The following is a 20,297-nucleotide window of genomic DNA, read 5'->3' on the forward strand; positions in this document are numbered from 1 at the left end:
GGGCAATAAACTAAAACACATGGCCAAATCTACTCTGGAGTTGCTTACCAAGAAGATAGTGAATGTTGCTGAGTTACAGTTTTGACTTAAATCTTCCTGGAAATGTATGGCTACTGTTGGCTACTACTCCCCCCCCGGCAGAAAAAAACGCAGCAGCCCCACCCCCAAACTACTTCCAGCTGCTATGACTAGGCCAAAGTCATTCATCATCGAATGAGTTTGTAGCTAAACATTTCCTGACAGTAGATTTCCCAACAGTAGTTTTTTAAAGGATCGGACCCTTGTTCTTTAAATTTTTGCCTAAACTGACATACCTACATCTAACTGCCTGTAGCTCAGGACCTGAAACATGGATATGCATATTCTTGATACTGTTTGAAAGGCAACACTTTGAAGTTTGTGGAAATGTGAAATTAATCTAGGAGAAAATGACACATTAGATCTGGTAAAAGATAATACAAATAAAAAAAACATGTGTTTTTTTGGGAGGGTTTTGTTCCATCATCTTTGAAATGCAAGAGAGAGGCCACAATGTATTATTCCAGTATAGGCTCAATTTAGATTTTGGCCAATAAATGGCAGCAGTGTATGTGCAAAGTTATAGACTGATCCAATGAACCATTATTGCATTTCTGTTCGAAATGTTGTATCAAGTCTGCACAAATGTGCCTAATTGGTTTATTAATACAGTAATACAACTGTGCACTTGCCTCAAACAATAGCATGGCATTTTTCACTGTAATAGCTACTGTAAATTGTTATTGTTACTTACAATATCATGCTAATCACATAAGCGCATGTTAGGTCAACCATCCCACGGGAGGGACACTGATCTTTTAAAGGTTAAAATAAGTCCCCCTGAGTTTGTTTCTGACCCAAGATGGTAGGCTTGGCCTAAGAAGTCTTTTAAATAGAAGCTAAATATAATCGTTTTTTCCCCCCTCCCCAGTCGCTCACAAAGAAGTAGTTGGATTGGCCTCGGTTTCCTCCCCGAAGCAAGTTTGGTTTACCATGGTAATGTGTTATGTTAGCCCCCTGACCTTGGCCTAGCTGTGACGACAGTAGGTCAATGCTACTCCCACAATAAACCAGGAAAATATACATATATACACACACATTTTTTTGTAATGCATAAACATGACCTTTTTGAGCTAGTGTGGTGGGAAAATAAACAATAGTCAGTGCATACTGCATAATGCCCTTCATATCCAATTACTAGCAACCTTGGTTTGAGGGTATGGTGTGTATCCCCTAGGAGTTTGTGCAGAAACCTGAGGAGCCTGACTGAACAGACCATGGATGTAACTAGCTTCCTTAGCTGGCCTGAGGAGGAGGAGGAGGAGGAGGAGGAGGATGATGATGGAACAACACGTACATGTATCCCCACAGTGTGAAGGACACCTAGGCTTAAGGCTGCCTGTCTACATCCTAAATTAAGCCCTATTCCCCCATGTAGTGCACTACTTCTGACTAGCCCTGTGAATACATATGCTGCAATAGAGTGGAGCGATATGGACAAACATCCATATCACGATAAATTGGCTGAATTATCATGATACCGATATGTTGAACGATAAATGTATAACTTTAATGTGGATCAGTTACTTCTTTACATTACCTGTACAAATGCTACTACTACTTTGCATGTTGTAGCCGTCAATTGTCCCATTGTATAAAGTGCCCTTTATTTCATTTCAAACTTTCCGTTTCTCTAGTGTAGATTACATGTCGTAACTCTCCATATTAGCGGCCTTATTACAAATGTTCCATTTCTCTAGTGTAGGCTTGCTTATCATCGCTCTCGTCTCTCCCCTTCCATTTCTCTCTCCCTCAACACATTGCTTTCACTAAGAGGCTTATGAAGGTCTTATGGTTAGTGAGAGTTTTCGGGTGCCTTACGAAATAGCCTCACCTCTTGGCTGAAGATGATGGGCAAGAAGGATTGCCATTTCACGCGAGAGCGAAACGTCCTGTTTTTCTCCATCCTTGAGTGGGCAGGTATACTGTTTTTTTTCCCCTAAACTGTATCACTGAAATATTTACAAGTCCCAACTCCTCGTACCTCTACTAAAGTTGACTATGGTTTTGTGTCATGGAAAGTTTTTTTTTTTGGGCCGGTAGTCCTAAGGGTAACCTGGCCACTCATTCAGTTTCTTGTAGCCAAGCTATCGGCATAATAGTATTCTTGTGAAAATCATTACACAGTAGACCTTACAGGTTTGAACATAGACAGAGACAACATAAAATACAATTTAGCTTTCTTTAGGATGTTTAACAGAAATTGAAGTAGGCTTAACTCTGAAGAGAGACTGGGTTGGGTTATATTTCCCTGTGGGGACAATGTGATTATTCACCATTTTCACTTCACGCTGACTGCATCTTTTTTTTGCATGAGAATCTTCTTAGCAGCAGGGATTTGTCAGCTTTGATACATTTTGTTTGCCTCTCTCCGTTTAGTTCTTGGCACACGTTTCAGGGCGCAGTTCTAGCTCCTGCTGTTTAATCGAAACAAACCTGAATCAAAGTGGTCCCATTTTATAGCAGGTTGTTTGTAACGCATTGCAGCAAGAACAGAAGGTTGTCTATAGTGTGTGTTTGTGTGGTGTGCACATGGTTTTAGGATGCAGATGGCAGAGACATAAGGGTTATCCATGAGTTCATCTGACTTTACGTAAGTAGGAAAAGAGCTTAGTTGCCAAAATCTCGGACTATCCCTTTAACAGCTCATCTTGGCAAAGTGTGGCGCTGTGCAAAATGAATATAGGGGAAACATTGGATGGCTATAGCTACAGTAGCTAACACCCGCCTTGGGAATGCACATGTAAATACTCCTCCTTTTGCTTCTGGAACTGCGGTGTTTTCTGACTCTTGAGTGCCTCTTAACAGCCTTATCTCTCCTCCTCTCTTACAGAATGCAGCTTGGCCAGTCAACCCGGTGGGAGTGACTGATAAAGATGGGCCAAAAAAGTAGAGCCCACTGGTGAGGAGTGGCGAAGAGTCCAAACAGAACCATAGCGGCTAAACTACCCCAAGCGCCACCATGCCCCGCCTCCCCTTCTGAACTCTCCTGCCAATCCGACTCAGTCCCTTCCACCCCCTGTCCCTCACGCACAGACACAGTCACTCTTGCCAGTCGAGCTGCGGGCCGCGCTCGCCATGGCCTCGGCCTACCTGTGGAAGCTGTCGTCCCAGAAGCTGGGCTTGTTCTTGGTGAGCTTTGGCTTCATCTGGGGCATGATGCTGCTCCACTTCACCATCCAGCAGCGGGCCACGCACGAGAGCAGCACCATGCTGCGACAGCAGATCCTGGAGCTCAGCAAGCGCTACATCAAGGCCCTGGCCGAGGAGAACCAGAGTGTCATGGACGGGCCCTACGTGGGAACCATGACGGCCTATGGTGAGTACCGAGCACTGCGCAAGTAGTGTTCTCCGTCCTTTTTGCGCTCTCTTCAAAATAGAATGACTCCACTTTGCAAAGCGGTGGTTGTGAGAACTCTGAATTTGCTCAATGGTACACTGGGAATGTTCAATTCATTCACTTGGAATGTTTTATTGAATGGAATTCTGATTTGACAGTTGTTGGTAGTGCTGCAATATTTGAACAACCTCAGTTAGAGAACACACTGTTATTGAATAAGGACAGGCTGAATTGATTGACTATGTAGGCTAAGTAGAAATGCCTTTTTAAAGTCAAAATAGCCAGCCCTATACATCCTCTGACATACAGATCATATAAAATGCATATTGTAGGCTGTTTATAAGCGTTTTATACTTTAATTGTATCGTGGTTGTAATGCAACAATAGACAACGGGGATGACAAGAAAGAGGAAGAGAGAGAAAAATGTACATTTTGTCTACAGCCTCATGTTGGAAAAAGGAAAGTAAAGCATTAGGGGGCTAGCCAGCCAGTAACTTGACTTGCGCAAACAGAGGTGAGTGATACGCTGATGCAGCTGCTTTCCCGCCATAACCTATTAACGCCCCGCAAACAGCCGTCAATAAGTTATTCACGCCGTTAATAGACCCGTTTGGGTCAATGAGAGGCTTCCTTAGAAACATGAGATTGGAATTGATTACGCTGAACACATTCTAATGGGCGGCGAAAAACCAGAAGATGCTGGAAAATGACCAGGTAACCAACCAACCGTCACTGGTCCCGGAAAGTAGCTCTCTGAAAAGGCCACGCCTAATATGATTGGTCTTAAGACTCTTTTAGCCTGTAAAAATTCAATATACCGGCGTTTGTCAGGCAGGAAGCCTCCCGCCTATCTCAGAAACACCGAGTAGGCCTATCAACCTCCGTTCTTCTGCCACAGTCTGCTAATCGCCAGACCTCAAAGAGTACTGACTGGCGAACACGGAGCATTTAGCTGCTCCTTGTTCCCCTTAGGGTCTGTGTTAAAACATTGATGCAGAGTGTTGAAGCATCTGCCTTGGTGAAACCCTTGGTCGTACAGATCCGGGACACGTCCCAAATGGCATCCTATCCCCTACTTACTATGGGCCCTGTCAAAAGTAGTGCACTAAATTAGGAGTAGGATGCCATTTGTGACGCAACCGAGAAGTCTGTTGTTCTGGCAGCCCAGTGCTCTCCGACCTGTTTTTAAATGACCTGGAGGAGGGTGTTGAAAGAAACCCTAAGCTTTATCCCAGACTGGTATAATGATATCAGCTCAATGTAATGGGCTAATTGCTTAATCGTGTCATTAATTATCTCCAGAAAAGCATGAAATGAGTTGTTGCTGCAAACACTATTATTCGGGAGGCAATGAGACAAAAGATCTGTGATATGGTCTCTTCAGAACAGATTCATAATATTCTGTCAATTGCCTGAACTTTAATTCAAATGAATAAACTTCATTAATGCACCAAGTGGAGTAAATGTTTATATGATGTAATAATGTCAGTATATAACAGATTTTTTTTTAAATCCAGCTGTAATGAACTAAAACATTACATTGGACAAGGCAGTCTTTCCCTAGTTTGATTTTCCAGGCGGGCGCAAAAGCTCCCAAAGCAACATCCACGCCCCCTGGCATCGAAAATGCAAATGGAAAGCAGTAGAAGCCAAAACCCTGTTTTGGCAACAAAGCTAGCCGTTGAAACCAGTGGCAGATATATGCATTGGTAGGGAAAACATTCATATTGAGTCAGAAGATGTTGTTTGGGGCATTGTGTCCTGTCTTGACCTGGGTCTAAAGAACCAGTCTGGAACCAGTTTATAATGGACTGGATGAAACCAGTTTCCCTGTTTTTTTAGTTTTCTCTCATTTGAACATGTCTCAATCTTAATGTACTTCTTGAGACTGGAACACTGTTTACTCTCTGCCATAGAAACACAATGATACGGTCTAGGAAGCCTTTTTAAAAAAATGCTTTTGATTAAATAAAAGTACTAAGGGGAAAAATTGCCTCATGCTGCAGTATTTGTACACTCTCTGCAGATCTAGGATTCATCTCGATATGACATTAACGCATTTAAGGGGAATTATGGCTTCCTCTCTGCTCTCAGTAAATTACTCATAAAATCTGAGTGCACGTTAATTAAATATTGTATCAAGACTGAATCGGTCTGGTGGTTTATGTGGTGCACTGAACATTGTTTATTAGTTTGAGTAGATTGAAATTTAGACTGAAAAGAGAGAAGCATTGAACTAAACAATTCCAGCCAACCTTTTTCCACGCTTTCCTTTTGTGAGAAGAGGTTATAAAGTTTATAAATATCTGGATTGACGAAAACCCATCTTTCATAAAGCATGTTGATGAGTAAGTTAAGAAATTAAGAATGAAAAGGAGCTTATTTTATAGGAATAGGTCATGCCTTTTATTAAGTAGCAGAAAACAAATGATTTAGTCGACATTCATACCGGTTATAGACTATGGCGTTATTGTATATCTGAATGCAGCTGCCACTGTATTGAAGCTATTAGACGCAGTTTATCATAGCAAACTACACTTTATTACAGGCGATAGGTTCAGTACACATCACTGTATTCTGTATCAGAAAGTACAGTAGGTTGGTCCTCTTTGAAGTCAAGTAGATCGATGGATTTTACTCGTTTTGTTTGTAACGCCCTCCTGCATAAATTTCCACCATACCTTACTTCATTGTTAACTTAGACGTACAAGATATCAGATCAGAGCCGGTCTCAGGGATGGCTAACTCTATCCCTTCCATCCCCATCGAGTTAGGCCAATCTGCTTGAACTTTTTTTGCACCTTACTTGTGGAATGATCTCCAAGGCTCTCTAAAAATTGAATGAATTTGTGCCTCTTGGGCAATTCAAAAGGCTGATTGAGGACCTTTTTTACTGAAGAATGTGTTTTCAATGATTTATGTTTTGCTTTTTGTGTATATCGATGTGTATACAGGGCTTATCTGGGAAAGAGACCTTGATCTCAGCATGACTTCTTGTTTAAAAAGAAAGGTTAAACAAATAAGAGAGTGCGAGAGACGCCTTCTGTAATAGACTGGAATGATGGTCAAATTATGAGGAAGCTGCACTAACTGCATAACTGAACATAGCTTTGTGACACAACATCGGGAATGTGTGTATTGGTTGGACTCCCTGAGTTGTGCATTGTTCTGGTGGGTGGCCATGAAAAATAAAATTTTAATTTTTAATTTTTAATTTCACCTTTATTTAACCAGGTAGGCCAGTTGAGAACAAGTTCTCATTTACAACTGTGACCTGGACAAGATAAAGCAAAGCAGTGCGACAACAACTGGGGTTACACATAAACAAACATACAGTCAATAGCACAATAGAAAAATCTATGTACAGTGTGTGTAAATGTAGAAGAGTAGGTAGGTAAGGCAATAAATAGGCCATAGAGGTGAAATAATTACAATTTAGCATTAACACTGGAGTGATAGATGTGCAGATGATGATGCACAGGTAGAGATATTGGTTGTAAGAGGGTAAGTAATAATATGGGGATGAGGTAGTTGTGTGTGCTATTTGCAGATTGGCTGTGTACAGGTACAGTGATAGGTAAGCTGCTCTGACAGCTGATGCTTAAAGTTAGAGAGGGATATATAAGACTCCAGCTTCAGTGATTTTTGCAATTTGTTCCAGTCATTGGCAGCAGAGAACTGGAAGGAAAGGCGGCCAAAGGAAGTGTTAGCTTTGGGGATTACCAGTGAAATATACCTGCTGGAGCGGTTGCTATGGGTGGGTGTTGCTATGGTGACCAGTGAGCTGAGATAAGACGGGGCTTTACCAAGCAAGGACTTATAGATGACCTGGAGCCAGTGGGTTTGGCGACAAAAATGTAGCGAGGGCCAGCCAACGAGAGCATACAGGTCGCAGTGGTGGGTAGTATATGGGGCTTTGGTGACAAAACGGATGGCACTGTGATAGACTACATCCAATTTGTTGAGTAGAGTGTTGGAGGCTATTTTGTAAATGACATCGCCGAAGTCAAGGATCGGTAGGATGGTCAGGCTTTATTCAGAAGTAGGAAGCCGATTCCAGATTCAATTTTGGATTGGAGATGCTTAATGTGAGTCTGGAAGGAGAGTATACAGTCTAGCCAGACACCTAGGTATTTGTAGTTGTCCACATATTCTACGTCAGAACCGTCCAGAGTAGTGATGCTAGTCGGACGGGAATGTGCGGGCAGCGATCGGTTGAAAAGCATGCACTTAGTTTTACTAGCGTTTAAAAGCAGTTGGAGGCCATGGAAGGAGTGTTGTATGGCATTGAAGCTCGTTTGGAGGTTTGTTAGCACAGTGTCCAAAGAAGGGCCAGATGTGTACAGAATGGTGTCATCTGCATAGAGGTGGATTAGAGAATCACCAGCAGCAAGAGCGACATCATTGATGTATACAGAGAAAAGAGTCGGCCCGAGAAGTGAACCCTGTGGCACCCCCATAGAGACTGCCAGAGGTCCGGACAACAGGCTCTCCGATTTGACACACTGAGAAGTAGTAGTCGAGAACCATAACCCAGTATAGCTGGCTTCAGCCCAAAAAACATTCCTGTCAACAAAAGCATATTTATAATCTCTAGGAACTCTTACTTACCAGACATAAAGTGCAGTTCAGATATGTATTTGATAGCAAGGGACACATTTCACTTTTTGTATGGTAAGTAGAGTTCCTTGAGATTATAAAAGCATTACATCCATCATGTGGTTACTTGGCAATGGTGATATAGTATCTGTAAGGTCACTATAATTACAACATGCGTGCATTTCTTACATCTGCCATCAGCTCACATCAGTGTTGTGGGATTTGTGCATGTGGACTGTGATGTGATACTGTGTAATATCACTAAGGCCACCAGCGAGCACACAGCTGCATAGAAATATGGATTAGTCTCCCCGTCTGTCAGTCCGACTCTAAGCAAATGAAAATCTCTGTGGACTTGTACACCACATATCAGAAAATGATGGGAAAGTCATTTTAGTGCATTGTCTCCAATATAATGTATTTTCTTTGGAAGTGTTGCTTTCATCCGAGTCTTTGTAATATAATTTTTTTCCCCCGCCTAGCTTCAAAATACTGTACAGTATGTTTAAAACTCTCATGTTGATTTTTATGGAGCTCCCATCTATGAATTTTGAGCGGTTACATTTCCCAAGCCCCATCTCTGTTCACCAAACAAAGTGACAGGGTCAGGCTGTTGAAATTACAGATTGTGTCTTTAAATAAACATTAAAAAAAAAAAAATCAGTTGTTGTTGACCTACTTTGTTAACTGAACCAAGTTTATTAAACATCTGGGCTGGTTCCCCATTTTACAACCATGCAAATTAGTCTGAATTTGAATTGTATTTATTAACCTATAATGGTTCTCTTAGTTTGCTTGGTCTGCTGTTGTCTGTTCTGTCTACTCACTCGGTGTGTTTAGGCTGCAATCATTCAAACGGGGAACTCGTTTTGTAGGTCGGTCTCTTGAAAGACGAAGCTTGGCTGACAATGAGGGTCACTGAAATAATGAGCACACAGGTTGGCACCTGTGTACCACGCATCGGCTCATTCTAGACGTTTGCTGCGGACATGAGTGAGGACATGACTCGGCTAACACAGTTGACATCTGTAAAGCGCCGTGACTGCAATCTACGCTTTGCTCGCTCCCTATGGGTACCTACTGTGGAGAACGGACGTGTCAGGCTTTCGCATGCATATTTCAACTCATGTTTCATTTTGAAACGTTTTTGCTTAGGGAACGAAGACCGAGTCAAGTTATATTTTTTTTAGCAGACAGGTGGTAACGATGAATGGGGAGTTGGGGACTATAAAACAGTAAAATCACAGCCTTACATCAATCCACTTCTGTAACAGTAGCTTTTAATAAAGGTGGGTGTCTAGAAAAGGATCTGAACCAAAGAACTTGAATAATTAACTAAGGTATCACCCATACTACCACCACTGTCTTTAAATCAACGTATCTATGTAATGGTAGTATTATTTTTTTTACTACAGTTTGGCCCAAAACCCAATTCTGATTGTTCTGATGCTGTGAATTGTACTTTGTTTTTCGGATAGTAAGTTTATCTATCGCATGGATTTAGCCCACCTATGTTTTCACACCTATTACACCAATTTGCCACTTGAATGCAGGCTGTCCACACTCCGCCCCGAGGCATGCATTTCAATTTCCCCCTGTTTTAATCTGGCTTAGTTCGTTACAATGTTCCGTGCCTGTTGGAAAGACACAATATTTAATTTGTTAACACAAACCTCGCTGTGCTTTGGGCACTCGTTGCAAACATGCAGAGGAATGTTTATTGGCTGCCACCTGTAAAACATTAATTAGCTACACATACATACAGATCAGCCATGTGGGGAGATGGCCTACTCTACCTTGTCCAGGTTTGGGAGAGATGGATGGAGTGTGTTTGGTGTTTGGACCTGGGGCAGTGTGTTTGGACCTGGGGCAGTGTGTTTGGACCTGGGGCAGTGTGTTTGGACCTGGGGCAGTGTGTTTGGTGTTTGGACCTGGAGCAGTGTGTTTGGACATGGGGCAGTGTGTTTGGACCTGGGCTGTGTGTTTGGGCCTGGGGCAGTGTGTTTGGACCTGGGGCAGTGTGTTTGGTGTTTGGACCTGGGACAGTGTGTTTGGACCTGGGGCAGTGTGTTTGGACCGGGGGCAGTGTGTTTCTTTCTCTCTGTCTGTGTTGATGGAGGCTAGGCCAGGCGGTTTCTGCTCAGCGCATTGTGTTTTCTGAGGACACAATCTATTGTGTGCAATTATGTTCAGCCTGATGCAGTGGCAGCTCCACTCCAGGGCTCTGTCCCAAATGGTACTCAATTCCCGACATAGTGCACTGCTTTGGACCAGAGTCGTATGGGCCCTTGTCAAAAGTACTACACTATATAGGGAATACGGTGTCATTTGGGACAAAGTCCAACTTTCCAGTTGATTTCTTCCTTGTCTTACGCAGCGGCGCTCCCTCCCGGCATCTGCTTATCTCCTCCCCACGTAGCCGTGCAGAGCAGACAAAACGCTGCAGCTTCCCTCTCTCCCTCGCGCCAACTCTCCTCCCCATCCCTTCCCTCGCTCCCTGACCACGGCGGCGCACACAGGCCTGTTTCCCTCCACACTGTCTTTCTGGCGCGATAGGGAGTGACATATCAAATGCGACACGCAGCCAGAGAAATTGCACCGCAGTCGCCGCGCTGACGTGTGACAGACGGGGTGCGATCGCTGTCTTCACGGCTCCACCACCTCATGGAATGTTAATGAGGTTGACGACATTCCGGAATATTCTTGGTTCGGCGGGAGGAAAGGAGAACATTTCAGGGGCAGAAGGGACATGTCACATTTCATTTTCTTAGTATCTACTAATGACGTGACAAAATGTCTCGCAAGTCAAACTTGATCAACTGTTTTGTGACAAGATCTTCGGTCATACCAATAAACAATATGTTAAGCATGTTGGATTAAAAAAAAAAAAAGTGTTCAATGCAAACTACTGAAATTGAAACCAATGCCAAAATGTGTGTTGCACTTGCAAGTCAACATCGGTCAACCGTGAGCTCTTACAACACCACCATGAACAATGATATGTCAATAATCCCCAAAATCTGACAGTTATAACAAATGGATTTGAAGCCACTCAAGTTTGTGTTGCGTGTTATACAGTAGCTTTAGACTCGTTACACTTTATTCAGTTGCTTTGAGCTGTGTAGAGCCATAGAGCCATGGAGGCCCTGGTCAAAAGTAGTACTCCATAGGGAATAGGGTTCCATTAGGGATGCACCCTTGATATCCTCATGGCTGCCGGAGGGTAAATATCAGATTAACACCATTAGGACACTGAAATGCCAAGCCCTGCATACCAAGTCCTGAAATGCTACTGAAACAAACAGAGATGATGTCGTTGTGAATGTCAGCTCACTGTGTCCTTTCTATCCCATCTCACCTCTTATTGGCCCGCTACTGGGCTATGTCCCAATTATCTTTCCTTCCCTCCCAAAATATGCGTTTGTTCACTTCCCTTCACTGATTTGAAAGGAGATGAGTGGTATAAGAAACATGGTGGAGACTCCCGCTAGCCCATGCCTCCAGCAATCAATCCAATGCTCTTAGATTTGTGGGGAATAGTGAACGAGTGCACACTTCAGGAAGGAGACATTATTGGGGACACACCTATTGTGGATTCCAGCTTACTTTAGTGTCTTTTCAATCCCATCGTCCATCCCACCTTCTTTTGGCTAGCTACCGGAGTCGGGAGATGTCGTTAGAAATGCACAGACCTAAATGACGCAGCAAGGTCCTTCTCAGACACCCGCCAGCTCAGTTATACATCTAAATGAGTCCTTTAACGGACAGCATGAAATCCAATGACTTAATGGGGTCGCTGAAATAAGCTGATCCTCTCCCCTTGTTTCATTTTTTTCAGAGGAAAGCCAATAAGAACGGTCCGTCTCGGTATACAAGGCATACTCCGATTACTCACACCATAACGATCTATTGATTAGCCTAGTTATGAAGACAAGAATAGAAAAGCATTTTCTCTGACCGGGACTGTGGAGAGCGACTCACTGGTATTATATCACTATGCGGTAGTTTCCTCCTTGTCCTTCAAAAAGTCAATCTGAGATTTGAAAATGACTATTCATGAGATCAATTAAAATGATAGGAAAATGAAAGGGAAATATAGAAAACACTATACTGTATATTTTAGCCTCAAGTTAAGTTAGCTGGTTAGCAGTAAGACTGATATGAGGTATCTATGCTTCATGCTATACTGTGTTTCCCTATGCCAGATCTGAAGAAGACCCTGGCGGTGCTCCTGGACAACATCATGGTACGGCTGGGCAAGCTGGAGTCCAAGGTGGAGAACATCTACAACAGCACGGGGGCTAACCTGACCAACGGCACCAGCACGGCCACCCCCAGCGCCTCCAATGCGGAGAAGGTCAACGTGGCAGGTGAGGCTCACTCACTCCCTCACTAGCTTATTTTTTTTCTCCCGAGGATTGGCCGAATCTTCTTTTATTGAAGACATTCAAAAACAAGACATTGCACCTTGAGAATCCCCAGTCCTAGTTCTAGAACATGTCAAAGTAATAAGACATAGGCCAATAGCAGGGGTGTCAAGCTCAATTCCTGGAGTTGCTGAGTGTCTGCGGGTTTTCGCTCCTCCCTTGCACTTGACTGACCAATTTAAGGTAATTTATTAGTTAGGAGCTCACCTGGGTTTTCTAGGGCTGGACACACATTGAAAGAAAATAACAAAAACAAACTAGCAGACACTCAGTTCTCCAGTGAATCTGATGTGAGCTTAGGTGAATAGTGCTATTTATGCTGGTAAGAATAAAGTTGTGCTCTGAGCATTGAAATGTCTCTATTCACCCTAGTTACCCCTCTGTCCTTGTGTGGCGACAGAATATGGTCGGAATTAGATTCTGACGATTGTGTTACAAAGTGATCGTTCTACTCTTGAGAGAGGTAGGCCCATTCCGCTCAGGCTTCAGAACGTTTCTTTAACAAAATGAAGAATGTTTAACTCGGCCTCCTTGCTGTGTTAGGATCATTTCATTTTTACAAATGTTAAATAAGTATACTGCCGCCATCTTGGGCTGTATCAGTGACAGTTCCCTGCTAGCTGTGTCGGGCAGGACACTGTGGTCCTCCTGTACTGCAGCATCTGCCACTTCCTGTGCAACAGCGATAACGACATACCGCATTAATGGCGCACTGATCTCTCAATCCCACCCTTTGTTAACCAATGGAATGCTCTGGCTTCGGACGAGTCAAAGGAAAGAGACCATATACTGGTTGTCTTGACTTCTAACCTGTTAACAGACACACGCATCATTTGGCCGTGTGGTTTGCTCTAACAGTCTTGAGTTGTCCCTGAGACACCACTCCTCCTCTCCACGTCTGTCCTGTGTGGCAGGCAGCCCTGCCAACCCATTTGCTGCTTTCCCCTGGACCATGTGGTGCTGGGAAGGCAATTACCCAGATAGGATCTGGACAGTGAGGGGATCACATATGTCTTTCGAGAGGCTGCTAGCTATCAAGGTGGAGAACCCAGGGCCCCAGGAAGAGATGTGGTGCTCCCCCCTTACCCTGCTGCCACACTGTCTCTGTCAGACAGTTTGTGCCTTGCTCAGCCATGGAGAGATGCCTATGTCCTGACTATCAGACCTAACTACCGCTAATGCACTGCCTAGACAAAATATGCTGCTTTAGTCACTGTAAATATGCACATTTTGGTATAATCATGAAGTAAACATCTTTATCTCCCGAATTCAATTGTCGCAACTAGGTAGCTTTACAAAGTGTTCATTTTAAAGCTACCCCTCTGTTTTTGATTTAAGAGCAAACACGTTTCCATCTGACAAAATGCGCTACCACGACAATCTCCATTGAGGGTAGCACATCATTAGTGGGTAGGTCAGTTTCTCAGAATACCTCTCTTCGCTACAAGCCCAGATGAGCAGGGAGCAAACGAGCGTGTCACGTCTGGCCAGTGCCCGACCCACCTCACAGACGTGTATGGATGTGGCTGAGTCACCACAACCAGTCACAGTCGGAACTCAGAGGGCAACGCCTAGTCCCTTCCTAACTGCTCTCGACTCACCCATTAGCAGCTGTTTGGGAACAAGGTCTTTGACAATGCGTCCTCCATGTAGACTAAATAAAAACTAAATCAAACACTTGTTAGGCTTATCCAATTCTGCAATTGAATGACCTAACCCATGGAGCCATAGGCTTGTCAGACTGTTGGTGGAGGAGGACCCTTAAACTCATTGGAAAGATGTTCCATCGGAGAAACACAAAATTGTGTCAGGTCATGTGACCAGTCTGCGGTGGCCACTCTGCTTCCTTGCAGTCATGAGCAAATGTGAGGTCAGATAAGGAAGTTCATGCGAGTATGCTGTAGTTTCACTCTTTGTTTGCAGGCTAAGTTACACATTGTATTGTGTAGGCCAAAGTCTGTTTTTAGTTTTGTATTCCAAGTCAGTTTTATTTTTGTCTATTTTATGTGGTTGTGGGTGTCAATGAGAACATGGCTTCACTGTCCTTTTGCAGACCTATTTACACACGGTTTGATCTTTGTATGTTTTATAGTGTAGTGGCGATGTTGCATCACTCATTTGATGACAACTTTTAACCAACTGTGGTCTCCGTAAGCCTACTTCTGCATGTCAGACCTCTTAACGTCTATCTAGAGTCTTCCCTTGGCTACTTTTTGTTTTCACATACTATAGCTGACTGTCCTGTAGCCCATAGTGCACAAATGTGGTAGGAAGTGGCTTACAAAGAAAAGTAAGACATTTAAATGAAACATTTCCTAGTGTTTCCTTGTTTTGGGGGGCACAGTACTGCTCAGGGCCATTGGTGGTTTGCAGACAGCTGCACAAGTCTCCTTCAGATCCTAACATTTTTCTGTGACAAATAACATTACCCGTAGATAAAAACCCACACAATACATTCTGTCAACCTTCTTGTTTTGTTTTATTATGATAACAATTACCAGTAAGCTAAAGCAGAAAAGCCACATAGCATGAATACCTTTTATGAGTTCCTTTACCAGGATTCTATGCTATGACAATGCTATTCAGGCCTCGTTTTCACAAGTGCTTGTCTTTAGTGTGGATGTCCGTCTGCCATCATCTTTTTCCCGTGTTGGTGGGGAAGCATAGCATAACTACTTCTGTTGTCCTATATTATTACTATGTCTTCCAATCTATACTGAACTAAAATATAAATGCGACATGCAACAATTTTGAAGATTTTACTGAGTTTACAGTTCATATAAGGAAATCAGTCAGTTGAAATAAATTCATTAGGCCCACTCCCCCTCAGACGATCCCGCAGGTGAAGAAGCTCGTTGTGGAGGTCCTGGGATGGCGTGGTAACACGTGGTCTGCGGTTATGAGGCCGGTTGGAAGTACTGACACGTTCTCTAAAATGACATTGGAGGTGGCTTATGGTAGAGAAATTCACATTCAGTTCTCTGGCAATAACACTGGTGGACATTCCTGCAGTCATCATACCAATTGCACTCTCCCTCCAAACTTGAGACATCTGTGGCATTGTTTTTTTTTTCAGCTCATGAAACAGGACCAACACTTTACATGTTGCGTTTATATTTGTGTTCAGTGTATTTGATTCTATAAGATCTGAACATCTTCTTACTCCGCGTCACATTAGGGGGCTTGCCGGGCTCAAATGTGAGAGCATTTGACAGGGACAAATCACATTCCCCAACATTTTCAGTAAATATGACAGATTTAGCTAGCAGGCTAGTTTCCATCTGTAGTCACTTGAAGGTCATCTTTAAGAAGTGAATCTGAGCGGTCCTTATCGGGTTGGCCTAAATAGCTGCCTGGGTCTCCTCTCCGTCCAGAGCCACTTGATGTTCTGAGGGAAAGGCCATCACTCGCCTGGTCTGAGCTTCTGATACCTGGCACATCCACTACACTGTCTGGCTGCCACCATTCAGCTCAGCTGGGCCAGAGACACGGAGGATCACAGAGGCTCTTAACAGCACAAGGATGGCTCAATCTTGATTTTCGATCAGCGGGAGAGGATTGATTCAGCCATACTCAGAACGGCCTTGGTGTGGACATTTTGTCTGTCTGCTTCATGTTGATGCAGCCATTCACCAAGCAGTGTGCGTTAGCTATCGCTCTGCTGAAATGCAATCATGCTGGAGAGGGAGGAGGGGAAGGGGGGATGTAAGAGGATGAAAAGCCAGGTGCTGGGCTCCTGGGATCTGGCTGGCTCTCTTCTCGTCTCCCCCTAGCTGGCTGCCGTTGATAGGTGTGGATGTAGCTTTTGCCTCGGCCACAAGTTGGGCCTTTTGTGTAATTTGTAACGAGTAGGCTGTTGTTTTTGAGACGGTGCTGGCCGTGAATGCGGACAGAACAGCCCTTTTCCGCCTCAGAATGGCCCATCTCTTTGTCTTCTTAATCTATGTCATCGATTGCTTCAACCCCGTCCTAGGACAGATGACTGCCAACAATGGACGAAGTGCTAAGGTTTCAGTGATGCCACACGGGACAATGACACCGCTGCCTCCCTGTGCACGGTAACCCTAATGCATCACGGCGCAGCTCAGGCAGGATTATAATACCGCTTACAATTTCATCTTGCAGACTGTTGCTGTCGCAGAGAATGCTTCTCTCTCTGAGGAAGGAATAAGGCACTAAAGTCATACATCATCAGAGTGCGCAGCTGAATACTGTATGCTGGAAAACACTTGGTTTGTTATTTTTGATTCAAACGAAACCGATATAAATTAAATACGAATACCAAAAGTGTTTTTGCATGGATTCCGCGAGGTGGCTGTACTACAGACACCTGTCGTCGACATGGGGAAAGACTCATTGTTATCTTTTCGTAAAAACAACTGGTTTCAGTAATGAGCCGGGCTGGATACTAAGGAGATCCTGAGGGGATTCGATGAGTACCCACAGCTTTACGCTATGGAGGAACAACATACTACATCATGGAAATATCTGACTACCTCACAAAATAACTAGTGCTCTGCTTGGAAACCATGCAACACTGGAGAAGTTGTGTGAGGAGGTAGCAGGGCTGAGGAGTTTGGAGTTTAGGCAGAGTGAAATTCTCACGTCCCAAGGAGAGAACAAGGCACTCACAGCCAAGGTAAAAATCCACAATTCCAACATGGATTGTCTACTCAAGGAAAACAGGGTGATGAAGGAGTCACTACTAGGCATACAAAGTCGTAGCATGCGTGAAAATGTTTTTTTTCTGGGATTCCTGTGGACGCATCCAATAATCCAGAAGGCGCAATCTGCCTTGAAACTTCCTTTAGAGACTGTAAACAAGGTGGTTTTCCACCGAGTACACAGACTTGGAGCTCGGAGCGACAAGACCAAGGGTCCCCGAACGATCATCGCCAAATTTGAACACTACCAAAAAAAGGAGCTGATCAAAAGCAGGGGAAGGGAGCTTAAAGGGACCAAATTCGGTCTCAATGACCAATTTCCAAGGGAGATAAACGGACGTCGTAAGAGACTATCCGGTACAGAGGCAACAGACGGAGAAGGGTAATTGTGCCTTTCTCATTGTGGACAAACTCTTTATAGATGGACAGCTATTCCCGAGACAGCTCCATAACACCATGGCTGTACTAAATTCTACAGGGAATTCAGGTTATGGAAAAAATGAAAGTTTGGAACTGTAAAAATATCAGAACACTATGAAGTGAATATGAACACATGTACTCAATTACATGCTCACTTACACACACACACACACACACACACACCCCTGATCTTGCTCTCTTCTCCTACTCTTTCTCTCATTTCTCTTCTCTCACCTCTCTCTATTGTCGAACTGTTTTATAATGTAATATGTTTCTTGTTTGTCTATCATTTTTATGTATTTGTCTACAAGTTTATATGTTTGTTTGTTTACAACAAGCAAGGGGAAGATATCAGAATAGGGGCATTGGGGAATAATAACATATTGTGCGGAATACGTTTGTACTGTAGCGAAGCCGTCTCTATAGTAATGCCATGTCTCTTTCATGATCATGTGAAACGTCAATTGCTATAGAAATGCTGGGATGTGTTTTTCATTGATGTTAAAGGTAATTATGATGCAACTGACAGTGATACGATATGGATTACAGTTATCATCATGAATATTAAGGCTATACGCACTACATGTAGACACATAGACACTCAACCATGCAAATTGGCAGAGTTATGATTTATTTAACATTAGAGGTTTAGAAATCCAAGGCTTAAAAACAAAGGTGTCCATTTATGCTGATGACTCAAATTTGATATTACGTCCACAGTCTAGATCCCTGCAATGTCTAATTATGATAAGTGTACATTATTACGTATTGGATCTTTTTAATAACGTGAACATTTTACATTACCCTGCAGTTTACCTATAAAATGGGCTGATGGTGAAGTAGACATACTTGGTATTAATATCACAAAATATATAAATAAGCTCTCAACAATGACTTTCAATAGAAAAAATATCCTATTTATGGAAACATTTCCCTGATTAACTCCTTAGTCATATCTCAGCTGCCTACTCCTGATTCGTTTTTTAAATCATATGAGCAAAAATTATTATGCTTTATCTGGAACGCTAAACCAGACAAAATAAAACATGCATATCTATATTGAATATGAATTGGGTGGGTTGAGATGATTAAATATAAAAGCACTAAACGTCTCTCTAAAAGCTTCACATATTCAAAAGTTTTACTTGAACCCTAAATGGTTCTCAAGTAGATTACTAAGAAAAGCTCATCCATTGTTTAACTTCTTGACGCACCCATCCCGTTAGCGGGATCATTTTCGTCAACAACCGCTGAATTGCAGAGCGCCAAATTCAAATTAAATGACAAAAAATATTTAATTTTCATGAAATCACAAGTGCAATATAGCAAAACACAGCTTAGCTTGTTGTTAATCGCCTGGCATGTCAGATTTCAAAAATGCTTTTCGGCGAAAGCAAACCAAGCGTTTATGTAAGGACATCTCTCTCAGTAGACAAAATATTACAAACAGCTAGCAGCCAAGTAGATTGGTCACGAAAGTCAGAAAAGCCATAAATGAAATCGCTTACCTTTGATGGTCTTCGGATGTTTACACTCACGAGACTCCCAGTTACACAATAAATGTTCCTTTTGTTCCATAAAGATTATTTTTATATCCAAAATACCTCCATTTGGTTGGCGCGTTATGTTCAGTAATCCACAGGCTCGATCGGTCACGACGGGGCAGACGAAAATTCCAAATAGTATCCGTAAAGTTCGTAGAAACATGTGAAACTTTTTTTTTAATAATCAATCCTCAGGTTGTTTTTACAATACATACTCGATAATATTTCAACCGGACCGTAGCTTTTTCAATAGGAGAGAGAGAGAAAATGTCTGCTCCAAACTGTTGGCGCATGCAAAACTCTGCTGGCACCCAGCGATCCACTGACGTGATGTAATCTTTCTCGTTAATTTTTCAGAATAAAAGGCTGAAACTATGTCTAAAGACTTCACACCACGTGGAAGCCACAGGGAAAGGAATCTGGTTGATATCCCTTTAAATGGAGGGAAGGCATGCAATGGAACAGGGAGCTTTCAAAATAGAAGCCACTTTCTGGTTTCGATTTTCCTCAGGTTTTCGCTTGCAATATCAGTTCTGTTATACTCGCAGACAAAATTTTGACAGTTTTGGAAACTTTAGAGTGTTTTCTATCCCAATCTGACAATTATATGCATATTCTGGGCTTGAGAAATAGGCAGTTTAATATGGGTACGTTTTTCATCCAAACATCAAAATACTGCCCCCTACACTCGAGGTTTAAATGATATTGTAAGTTGGAATGGTAGAGTTATGTCCCTCCTGGAGTTATCAGAATTGTGCGGGAAGGTCTGCTCAATCCAAGAGTACAACCAATTGATTACAGCATTAGCCCAGAAATAGAGGAGGCAGGTGGCAGCGGGAGGAGGTAGGGAACTGGTCTGTCCAATATAAAGGAACAAAACTTGCGGAGGAATAAAAATAGCATAAATAGGAAAGTATACCAGTTTAATTTGAGAACCAGGATGTTGACAACTGTGCCATACAGATTGCAAAATAGTTGGGAAGAGATTTTTGATGTACCAATTCCATGGTACAGAGTGTATGGTACAGGATGTAATGAGTTGATATATAAAACGATTCAAGACTTCGTGCTTTTCAGCCAAAAGTATTATATAGAATTCTTGCCACCAACAAAATGTTGAATATTTGGGGCATAAAATAATCGAAGCTCTGCAGATGTTGTTGTGAGGATACAGAATCAATAGACCATTTATTTTTGTATTGCCCTCAGGGAGCCTGTTTCTAG

At 42.8% G+C, this 20,297-nt stretch overlaps 1 protein-coding gene across 1 annotated transcript in view; it reads left to right on the plus strand.

The window, feature by feature from the left end:
- The window catches only part of LOC139413102 (alpha-1,6-mannosylglycoprotein 6-beta-N-acetylglucosaminyltransferase A-like), a 111,019-nt gene that overhangs the window by 11,174 nt on the left and 79,548 nt on the right, over window positions 1-20,297 (plus strand). The window contains exons 2-3 of the mRNA XM_071160165.1: window positions 2,912-3,397; window positions 12,224-12,388. Of these exons, the coding sequence (XP_071016266.1) occupies window positions 3,157-3,397; window positions 12,224-12,388 (406 nt within the window). The 5' untranslated portion in view covers window positions 2,912-3,156. The remainder of the gene's footprint in view (window positions 1-2,911; window positions 3,398-12,223; window positions 12,389-20,297) is intronic.

The sequence above is a fragment of the Oncorhynchus clarkii genome, chromosome 7, assembly GCF_045791955.1.
Source record: "Oncorhynchus clarkii lewisi isolate Uvic-CL-2024 chromosome 7, UVic_Ocla_1.0, whole genome shotgun sequence".
Lineage (NCBI taxonomy): Eukaryota > Metazoa > Chordata > Actinopteri > Salmoniformes > Salmonidae > Oncorhynchus > Oncorhynchus clarkii.